General features: G+C 31.6%; 1 protein-coding gene across 3 annotated transcripts in view; it reads right to left on the reverse strand.

The window, feature by feature from the left end:
- Positions 1-255: 255 nt before the first annotated feature.
- LOC108738862 (NAD kinase) overlaps positions 256-12,291 on the reverse strand; it is a 52,524-nt gene continuing 40,488 nt past the window's right edge. For all 3 annotated transcript variants that reach the window (XM_018472467.2, XM_025977746.1, XM_018472468.2), the window contains 5 exons: positions 7,916-8,045; positions 2,809-3,140; positions 2,331-2,673; positions 2,179-2,261; positions 256-2,017 (listed from right to left, as the gene is read on the reverse strand). In XM_018472467.2, coding sequence (XP_018327969.1) covers positions 1,795-2,017; positions 2,179-2,261; positions 2,331-2,673; positions 2,809-3,140; positions 7,916-8,045 — 1,111 coding nt within the window. In that variant the 3' untranslated portion in view covers positions 256-1,794. The remainder of the gene's footprint in view (positions 2,018-2,178; positions 2,262-2,330; positions 2,674-2,808; positions 3,141-7,915; positions 8,046-12,291) is intronic.

Genomic DNA, 12,291 nt, shown 5'->3' on the forward strand with positions numbered 1-12,291 from the left:
ATAAAAGGTAGTATCCGCATATGTATAAAACATATATAGTGTACATGCATGAATAATGAAGCAAAAAAATAGCTTCTTTTGATATGATAAAAGATATTGCAACTATTTTAAAAATGTAGAGCTCCAATAAACAGCATCTACTTAAACCAATTACAAATTCAAGTAAAAAAACTGCACCTGTACAGTCATAGTGTACAAATAATATTAAACACCCACTTGTTGTGTGGGATTTTAATATTTTTTACATTATTGGCACCAATTCAAGTACAAAGTAAACATTTTGAAAAATAAGAATAACATGTTTTTGTTAATTTAAATGTCTGCATAATAAATACATACAAATGTGCTATAAATAATTACAAACCTTAACTTAAAGACCAAATACAAATGCCTTTTGAACGATTATGCAAATGCCTCCAGGGCTCCTATTAATAATAATAGTAATGATATGATGATAAAAACATTTCAAACACAAATAGCAATGCAATACCTAGTGGTATGTAATGACAAAGTACAAAAAAAATGTATAATTAACTAAATTTTTAGAATTAAAAGTCACAGTGTAAAAGCTAATCCCAATATAAATCTTTTATGACTTTTTATCGTGTACACGTATAAAAGGTTGCTTCGCTGCTTTAAAATCCATTACAAAAATAGCCTAATGATTGATTGTAATAAACGACATTTGTTTATATTAAAAAATTTACACTCTAATGGATCATTTTGAACACTTTTATTACATTTCACTTAATATTTAACAACAATCTACGGATCAACATCAAAAACGTTAATTTCTATAAAAACTATGCTGGATTTATCCTCGATGTCTCTACACATAGTGCTTTTAAAATAAAACGACTCAAACGAAATAAATCAGTGTAGATTGTGCCATAAACCATTATCAAATAAGTTTTTGGATTTACATAAAATTATGATCGGCTCAAGTAACCATCTGATAAAATATGTTTTAATAAATCTACTCTTTTTGAAGTCTAACAATAATTCTTGACCAGCAGGAAATAGTTTTATATAACATAGGACATAAACACTGTTTTCTTGAAGGGAAACAAAGGGCTAAAATCGATAAGAGTGTGAAAATGGGGGTCAAACAGTAAAACTAGGCTAAAATACCAAAAATTCTCAAGACTGACCACTAGAACAATTAGTTTAACTGTTCGAGTAGTTCTAAATCTTATAACTTATTAAAATATAACTATAACGTACAATAAAATGGAAATTAAAATATTTTTTAGATAACTTGTTAAATTAACTTTTAAAACGGATGGGGTTGGGGCATTTTCGTACTCTTATCGGCTTTAGTAAGTATTTCTTTGGATTTCTTTAATATTAACAAAGTTCGTAAAATGTTAGTAAACTTAGTTAAGAAACAACTTTATTTTGAAGAAAGTGGCATAATTTCCAATATTTAATTTCTAAAAAGAAATTTGAAAAACTAATTTAAATTGAATTCATTTTTAACATGCAATTAATCACATCATAAAATTATTTATTAAATATATACACATTACTCAAGCCAACCACCTTTTAAAAAATTTGTTTCCTTATTTAAAAATCGATTTACTAAATACAATATCTCAGAATTCTGGTCCTGACGATATTAAAAATAAGAAATAGTAGCACATGATTCCCTGTTTTCCAAAAAAAAAAAAACAAAAATTATCACTACAGTAAAAATGTACCTACCCTTTGCTTAACTATTAAATAAGTATCGTGGCCTGTTCGAAGAAATAACCGACTTATAATCAAATTTAATAATTATTATTACTATCATCGTTATTGATGTTGCTGTTGTTCCTTATCAGTGCAGTCAAGTTGATCTAAAGAATCCAAAGTATCGTCTGAACTCGAGTGCGTTAAGTCGGTCAATTCGTCCAAGTGTTTTTGTTTTTTTCGTACATTCCAGTGTAAACACTCTGCCAGGGAATCGAACCAATCAGAGATCTGGTCCTGTTCGCATATGCTGGGCAAAGGGTAGATGGACATGGTCACCCGAAGACTGTAAATAAAGAAATGAATAATTAAACAAATTTTCAATTTTAAAATTTCATGCAACATGTTCTTTCTGTTTTAATCTGAACTTCAAACGGATTCGAAACCTTTATCCAAAAGAACTAATTTCTTCTCCAAAGTACATCAATTTAAAAAAAATAAGCTTACCTATCTCCATGTTTCAATTCTTGCCGGTTCCTTCCATCAAAGGATACCCAAGACGTACTTCGACTGTCTGGTGAAATTGAGATCTGTAACCACAAAACACAAATTCGTATTGTCTCCAGAATATTACATATAATTGTTTTCTGGTGTCTTACCTTGAGCTCTACTCCCGCAGGTACGACGATAGGCCTAAAACTAAGGGAATGTGGACATATGGGGGTGACCATAATGGCCGGTACACTTGGGTGAACCATAGAAGCACCTGCTGATAACGCATAAGCAGTACTGCCTGTCGGAGTACTCACAATCAAGCCATCCCCTTGTACAGATGTTATATGTTTTCCATCGATGAAAAGATCGATGTTTGATAGATATGGAGATGGCCCACGATCTACCACGACCTCGTTCAGTACCAAAATATTCGTAGAAGGTTTCTTATTGTCTTTTTTATCTATAGCATTTGTTTCATCTAGCTCGTTTTTTCTAATAATTATACATCTGCAATAAAGGATTGACCCCATAGTAAAAAACAATATCAAAATTTAAATGAAAACTCTAAAAAATATTCTACTACTCAGTGCACAAAAGAAATATTGAAATGAAATGAAACACTTTGCTTATTTTAATTAATACCTTAATCTACTTCTTAAAGTTAATGCAGCATTGCCTTCCAAAACGTTGTTAACTTGGTCTTGGAAATTGTCGAATTGAAAAGGCGTCAAAAAACCCAACGAACCCAAATGAAATGCCATAACAGGTGGAACAGACTGTTGAAAAAGAAGGCTGGCATACAACAAGGTACCATCGCCCCCCATGCAAATAATGAAGTCGATTTTGTCTGTAAGATTATCTTTGCCATCCCTAAATGTCATCAGTTTATCTTTTATTGCGGTAAACGAGGAAAATTTGTCCAGCAAAGTGTCCTCCATCACAGAAGCTTCGACAAAAACAACCATCCTTTTCTCCTTTAAAAAACATAACAAACAAAAATTAATCCAACAGTCAAAAAGACGAAAAAGGTCGGTAGGACCCCTTCATAGGCATGAAGGGCTACTATTCAGAGAAACAGGAGTTAAGAGGAGCAAAAATAGACTTGATTAGATTACTATTCACAAATAGTTAAGGATGTGGGATGATCTAGTTTTAGGGAAATGCGAAGATTAGTTCACTATAGGAAAGAGTGGATGTACGTGTCCAATCAGTCTTAGGACTGACGATCTTTTGATGATAAGCCAAGGCTATTCTTGAATCAATTAATTCGTTAAAAAGTTATAAGGGTAAAATATAAACAAAAAATTTAAAAAAAGTTTCCCCAAAAGTGACAAGTGCTTTTCAAGAAGAAAAACTGTTAATTACAAATTAATAACCAATTACTTATTTTATAAAAGCCATTTCCGAATGAAACATTAATAAAATCGACAAAAACCGTTCGTACATTGGATCATCCAAAAATTTGTTTATAGAGAAAGAAAATGGAAAATGTATTAAAAGAAATGTATTTGTTTATTTAGAAAAAAATAATGTATGCATCCTTTTCACTAAAGTTATTGCCCTCTGTTAAATCCAAAATAAATACCACAGTTAAGAATAAAAAAAAAATACAAAAGTTACATCAATCTTTAAATATTAGATAACATATTATTCATGTTTAAATTTAACGTTTATAATTTATTACTCCTATAAAATAATTTTTGAAAACTAATGCAAATATTGAAGGAAGGTGATATCTCAAACGAAATATGAAACGCAATTATGTAGTAAATAAAAATAATTTGTACGTAGGTGCTTAAAAACTTGTTTTAGAGCGATTATACAAAAAAGGCAAGAAAAATATCAAAATGAAGAGTCAAGGTTTAGTAGGTACTAATAGTAGACGAAGCTTTTCTACATACGTTTTCCTTATCATCTCAAATATTTTTAATAAAAGAAAAGGGAAGGGGGGTACACTTTCTATAACAAATCGATTTAAAAGTAAAATTTTAAAGTAATAAAAAAAATAGGTATACACACAAATTTAATTAAAAAAAGATTATTTTCCCTAAAATTCATAAACAAAAATTATCTGTTACATCTTTTTAAATGGAATTTAATGTCAATGTTCTGTTTTTTTGTAATTTACAAATTTGTAAAAATACGTTTTCTCCAATAAATCTAAGATTTTCATTAGCTAATAGCAGAGAATAGAAGCAATTTTTTATTATATTATTATGACACCACAGCGTCAAATCTATAGTATATACGTATAGGGGAAAATGAGGTATTTTTGGAGAAAGTTGTAAGAAAAGCGGACATATTGACACCATGCTCCAATTAAAATTATATGTTTTTATAATTTCAATTTTAGTCACATAATGAGGTCAATTTTTTGTAGAAATTGCACCCGCTCCTTTACAAAATTTCTAAAGAAACAACTCCACCTTATGGTCCCGATTTGGCTTCACTTCTTCCGCTATATCCAGGAAAAAAATATGTTACCGCACAAATAAATTGTTGCGGTTTATCGAGCATTATCCACTGAACATGAATCGGAAGTGCATAAATAAAAAATGAGGAGGGGGTGTTAGAGGTCAGGGCAATCACCTGATCAAACTTATCGACTTGATAGGGCATTGTTTTAATCACGGGTGCGTGGCTATTTAACCGCATGCTTGACCTGTCACTGAACGATCGTCGTAGACAATCGACATCCATGTGCTACTCAAAAACAAAACAGATCAACCGGAAAGCTGTTTTTCATTTAAATGTTGTAATTTATTATGGGTACGATAATCAGCCACAAATATACAAACCGCAAAAACCTGTTGTTTACACATATATGCATACAGAACATACGCAATGTGATACATTGAACTCTAAAAACTTAAACCATTAAATTTTTTGCGACGTATGTACCTACAATATAATATCGCTTGCGAAATTCTCGTCTACAAGAACTTTTTTGAATGAAAATTCCACGAAAATACATGTATTCTTATGATTCCTAGTCACGTACGTGTGAGCCGTATGACCAATCGTCCCGCACTCTTTAGTTTGATATGCAATACATATACCTGCGACCTAGGCAAACACTGCTTCTGAATTACTATTAATCAATCAACTAAAATTTGCAACTAACTCACCAATTATAACAGTTGCATATTTAAAAAATTTAAAAATCAGATACTATGAATTAAATGTAGGCACGTATCACTGTAAATAAAGAAATGAATAATTAAACAAATTTTCAATTTTAAAATTTCATGCAACATGTTCTTTCTGTTTTAATCTGAACTTCAAACGGATTCGAAACCTTTATCCAAAAGAACTAATTTCTTCTCCAAAGTACATCAATTTAAAAAAAATAAGCTTACCTATCTCCATGTTTCAATTCTTGCCGGTTCCTTCCATCAAAGGATACCCAAGACGTACTTCGACTGTCTGGTGAAATTGAGATCTGTAACCACAAAACACAAATTCGTATTGTCTCCAGAATATTACATATAATTGTTTTCTGGTGTCTTACCTTGAGCTCTACTCCCGCAGGTACGACGATAGGCCTAAAACTAAGGGAATGTGGACATATGGGGGTGACCATAATGGCCGGTACACTTGGGNATTATTTAAATATCTTTATCAATAGGGTAGGTTAGGTTAGGTTATCGGGTTTTGTTCAAGTGACCACCCTCTTTCGATCCCCCATCTCCACCCGTTTGAAAATAATTTTATTTGAATTATAGTGTATGAAAATTGTCAAAATAATCAACTTTCAACCCAAAGGGGGTGGGGGCCATCATCTAGACATTTACCAATTTTTGATTATTTCTATTAGTTTTCAATATTTCACTATTTGATTCTTGAAAATGTCCTAATAAAGACAAAACTAGTCGAACAAACAATAAATAGTGTTTTATTTCTAACGTTAAGTGAAGTGAAGTATTGAAAAGTTGCAGAAATAATAAAAAATTGAGTAATAATATTTTCGGTATTACTCAAAGCAATTCAAAACCAGCTGATTTTCGATCCACCCTAATGTGGGTGGATACACGACCCATTTATAGAGAAGTTATTAGCTAGGTACCTTCGTGAATTATTTTCCAATTTTTCTAATAAACTAAGTAATGATACATAACTGCGTACTGTTTTAAAGAATTATTAATAAAGTAGAAAAGATCGAAAATCATCCTAGCACGTTTACGGGCAGTGAGAGGCCAGTTAAATTTCACAAGCAACTTGAAACATTAACGTAAATACCAACAAAGTTATCTTTGTTGATAGCACGCAAAGCCATCTGTAATTAAAAATACGATACCACATAGCCAATACAAACAAAATGTTTGTCATATCAATCAATAATCAAAACTTACATAAAAATATAAACCAGAGTCAAATGATGTGTTTTTGTAAATATTTATTAATTGTATAATAATAATATTTTGCAGAAAAATAAGTTTGCATAATTGTTTTCCTATCCAAATTTTAATATTTATCCTGGCTCGTGAGGGATTATGAAACAAAATTGAAATCATCATGCCGTAACACAGTTCCCGAAAAGATCAGGGTCAATAAATGAAGTAAAGTGGACCTCGTGGGGGGGAAATGATATACTAATTAAAACTATGATTTTACAGTGTTTACAGCGTAAATCCTACAAATTTTAGTTTCATTCCATTACCTTAACTTCCCGTGCATCAAAAATCTTAATCTGAATTGTACAGAAAAGGATAGAAATACAGAAACGTAAGGGAAACCATTCTAGCTTTACGAGCAACGATACGAAAAGGAAAGTACATGGATTTTTAGATTTAAAAAAGTTTTTGACAATGTTAAATGGGGCAAGATGTAAAATATACTTAAAAATGTAGGGATGAGTTACAAAAATAGAAGAGTGATACTCTTTTTGTATACAAAGCAACAGGGAATTATAGAGCTGGAGCAGCAACGTAGAGAAATTAATATTAAGAAGGACGCGATCAACATCATTAAAGACAGTACAACTGTAGGGATAGATATACAGGGGCAAAAGATTAGCAAGCTTAGATTTGCAGATGATATAGCAGTATTAGCATCTAGCAAGAAGGAGTTAGAGATAGCCCTAAATAAAATGGAAGCGGTTTTGATAAAACAATATTGTGTGAAAATAAACGTAAAACAAAAATAATGATATGCAAGGGAAGAAAAAGTAGGGAAAGGGAGAATATAATGACAGGAGACAAAAAATTAAAATTAACAAAAAAATTAAAATTAAAACTGACTGATTTTAGGTATTTAGGAAGACAGTAAAGAAAAGGAGTACTATGGATATAAAGCCCAGGATAGCGCAGGGTTCAACAAAAAGATGTCACTTCTATGCTCGTGAATGGTTAATTTACAAATTCGAAAAAGATTGTTAAACGATATATTAATAACTGTTCGCAAATTGTTAAGGATGTAGGATGTTCTAGTTTTAAGGAAATGCGAAGATTAGTTCTTGATAGGAAAGATCATGATGATACCATTTACGGTTTGAATAATAGTTGAAAATGGGCCTCCCCGTCTTTAAAGTAGGTCATTTTTGAATGTTTTTTTGTAATGTTTTTATGTTCAATGAACTTATTTTATTTAATGTGTATAAAAATTTGATGAAAGAAATTTAAATCTCAAAAATATTGTTTAATTGCTTGTTTAAAAACTTGAAAATTAGCAATAAAGATATTTTTCCTTCATCAAGGATTTTTATGGTCATCTTGAAATTCAAAAGAACAGTAAACGTGCAAGAACTTACTTCGATAAGCCAATGGACCAACTGAACGAAGGGCGAAAGGACTGAGACATCCCTTACTTTCTTAATAACCAATACGGTAAGGGGCGGCTTGTACCACGTCAGCCTTTGACTAGCAGGATCCTGGATTGTCCTGAAAAAAAATCATCCTTTTTATAATGATTCTGTTTGCTTCTTTTATTAATTGATCATCAAATACAATGAAATTATCGTCACACTCAACTGACTGAACATTAAAAGTACGGCGCGTGAATATTGGTTAGGATTTACGAAAATAATTGCTCATTTCTTTTACATTAATTTTGTCATCATTAGATAAAAACAGACAGACAGACACACAAGTGATCCTATAAGGATCATCCGAGAACCACCTTAACACTGTAGTAGAAAAAAAAGCATGTTCTCTGAGTTTTGGAGATAAGGGAAGAAGGGGAACGGTATATTGATTTATTTTCTTAAATGGCATTAGAACTATTTATTTTAAAATTATAAAAAATATATATCTGTGACCCTTTCATTTGATATATCACACGGTACAGTTTGCAAAACTTNCATGTTTAAAATTAATTTATTTTTGATAAAATTGAAATATCTCGAACACTAGTAGACCTAGAAATTGGGAAGCTTTATAAAAGTCCCTTTAAAATAACACGTAAATTCTGAAAATTCAAAAATATAGTGTTCCATTTAAAATAAGAAAAAAAATGATATAACGGGAAGTACTACAAGTATGACATTATTTTATTTAATGAGAACACTCCCGAAAACTTTAGACCCCAAAAGTTTAAAACTTAATTCGAAGTAGTTTCTGAAATATTCTAATAGGCCGTCACCGTAAGACACCCTGTATGTGTATCATTGTCCAAGCAATTTTTTGTGTTCTACAATGTTGCAGCTATTATTAAGTATTTCATTTTGGAATTAAATGTGACAGAAAATAAAAGATAAGTGAAAAATTGGTTTTTAAAAGGTCATATATAGTACATGATTAAATCATTTATTTTCAATACAATTCCAAATAGATATCGATCACTTAAAAATAAAAATGTCCTTCATCGCAATTATCTGGAATTAAAGTATATTTTGTTGTAGCAATTACCTGTACGTAAGTGTTTACAACATTTTTTGATGTATTGTACATCCGAGTTTAATTTCAAAAAGTTCGCAATACCTAATTACATGAAATGGGCGATTTTTTTCTTTAATGTAATTACTGTAAGTGACCATAGTCATGATAATGTAAAAATTACAATTGCAAAAATTCACATAAACCTACCTTTTGTTTGTTTCGCACGGAAAGTTCCAGAAAATGACTTTGCATAAAAACACAAGGTTATATTTACACACATATGTGTATAACAAGCTCTTCAGTTAATTATTTATCATTTATCTAATCGTATATTTCGTGACTAATGTTTTCATAAAATCATTATTCCACGTAGGAATGAGTTTATTTTATTGCAGAAATAATTACTTTAACAAAAAAAAAAAACGAAACAGATTGGATTTCTACATAGCGTTGTTGCAAACGTTTCGCATTTTCTATCATATGGCATCTTCATATATATACATTTATTTTGTATAGTGCTTACTCAGTGGTGTTAATTTTTAAGTTAAAAGTGCAATTTTGGGTAAATGTCTAGATGATGGCCCCCACCCCCGAGGTGGGTGAGATCGAAAGAGGAGGTCTCCCCCACCATTGTACCATAAAAAGTTCGTGGCGGTCTCACCCCCATAAAAAGTTATGGGGGTTGAAACTTGATTATTTTGACAATTTTTATACACAATAATTCAAAATCCCTAANTCAAGCACTTTTAGGAGCAAATGTGGAATAATTAGACATTATCCATTTCAGGTTTCGACAAATCGCTGCACTCTTGCCCCAGATGCAGCAAATCTTATAAACATAAATCTAATTTAAGTCGCCACCTTAATTATGAATGTGGAATATTGCCTTCATTCAAATGTCACTTGTGTACATTTACTGCTGCTCGAAATCATAGCTTACATAGACATATGTTATCTAGACACAATTTAGCATACCTATAATTACTGTTTGCAAATAACACATGTATGTAAAAGAAACAGAAATATAATTTTTATAAAAAATAATGCAAAATTATATTATATGTTCCCGCATGTATTATTACTTTGATTGCCTGTATAATTTAGAGTGATTGAGGAATTTATCGGTCAGCGTATCGTTGGCTAGCGTTGACTATTGGTAACGCCAACGTTTGGTTCGGACGCGTTTGCAAAAGGGAAGCCAGCGTTCGCACTTCGGATACGAATGATTCGTATTGAGTTGGTGCAAGTTTCGGTTAGCCTAACATGAAGAGGGAACATTATAAGGACACGCATTTAAATATTAAACGTGCATCATTTTTGATAGTCTATTGTTTTATATTATAGGGAAACAAAAATCTTAAAACTTACTGTAATAGACTCCAGTAAATGTAACTTACGATTAACAGTAGATGTACCTTCCTCTTAACGATGACGAGATCGATGTACTGCTATAGATTTATTAACATGGTCCTATTTTCAGTTTTACCCCAATTTTTACCGAAAAAATTCAGATGTGATAAATGCCCGAAAGCATATTTGGTAAAATCAACTCTAACGAGACATAAAAAATACGAGTGTGGCAAAAAGCCTTGCTTCGGATGTCCGGAATGCTCGTATAGGGGATTTCAGAAGACGCATGTCATTAATCATCTGATGTCAACTCACTGTTTACCAAGAACTGTTGCGAGAGACGTTTGCGTTCTTTATGACGATAGTTAAATACTGAAAAAAGGAAAAGAATTTGGCGAATTATATCAAATCTGTTGAAGGATATTTTTATAAATTGTAACAATAATACCTAATTAGGCAATGTTGTTGATATAATTTAAGTGTTTATAAAACCGTCCAAATCACTCAATAGTGCCTAATATAAAATTTTCTACGAATTGTTGTACTTGAAAATGAAAGGTGAATGTCTAGATGATGGCCCCCTTTCGTGGGTGGGGGTGGGTGGGATCGAAAGAGGAGGTCTCCCCCACCACTGTACCATAAAAAGTTCGTGGCGGTCTCACCCCCATAAAAAGTTATGGGGGTTATATGGGGGTGGTGGTAGGGGAATCGAAAGAGGGTAGGGGGGATCGAAAGAGGGTGGTCACCTGGGGGTTGAAAGTTGATTATTTTGACAATTTTCATACACTATAATTCAAATACAATTTAATAAAAACATTATTTTCAAGCGGGGGAGGTGGGGGATCGATAGAGGGTGATCACTTGAACAAAATCCGATAACCTAACCTGACCTAACCGTAACTATCCTATTGATAAAGCTATTTAAATAATGTTTTATATAACTTTCTCAAAATTTTTATGTATTTTTCATTAGTTTTACCTTTGAATATTGTTTAAGAATGACTATATAAATATTTACATGCCTAGAAATGTATAAAAATTGGCAAATTTATTAACTTTGAACCCCCATAACATTTTATGGGGGTGAGACCGCCACGGACTTTTTATGGTACAGTGGTGGAGTAGACCTTCTACTTCCGCTTCTGCTTCCCTTATGACACTTCCGTTACATCGCTATACAGGGCGCAATGTTAGGATAGATTAAGGATAACCACACATGCCAAAAAAATGTGCTCTATTAGCTTGAAGTTAATGCATAATATAATGATTTTTCGGTAAGGTTTATGCGATATAGTTCAGACTGGACAAGGATAATACCAGGATAATGACGTATTTATTTAAACAAGCTGCGTGGTGGCGGGGGGCACCTAATAGGAATGATAAATAACCTTTGTAAAAATGAAAAATTTTTAATCAACAATTCTTTGCCCTTCGAAACGACTTTGGAAAACAAACTTTTCTCTGAAACCAAAGTCGCAACCTTTACGCATTTTACTTTTTCATTTATTACCATTACTATGCTTCTTATTATAAATGTTTCAGAAGGTTGCCACTTGTATTTCCGCATTTTTACCAATTTTATTCAAAAAAGCATAACAATTAAATATACCAATACAATGGTAAACAGTTTAGAAAATGATTAACTGAACTACAACGTAAAACCAGAAGGCATAATATTCTCTAGTCTCATTACCGATTTACTGTAGCATGGAAATCATTTTGCAAGCGTGCCTAATTTTTCTATTCTTTAAACTTTTATGAGATCCAACATCTAGCGAAGATAATTACAGGAAATTTAACTGAAAGTTGTTTAAGTGCCATTTTTTCTAGGTTAATTAACTAAACTAGCTGCAGTAATTTAGTGTGCAGTCAAATCTCTAAAAACTTATGTTAAGAAATTGTAAGAAACAATGGAAATAATAAAAGAGACTATATATCTTTGACATGATTTTTTTCTCGA

Source organism: Agrilus planipennis, unplaced genomic scaffold, assembly GCF_000699045.2.
Source record: "Agrilus planipennis isolate EAB-ADULT unplaced genomic scaffold, Apla_2.0 scaffold213, whole genome shotgun sequence".
Lineage (NCBI taxonomy): Eukaryota > Metazoa > Arthropoda > Insecta > Coleoptera > Buprestidae > Agrilus > Agrilus planipennis.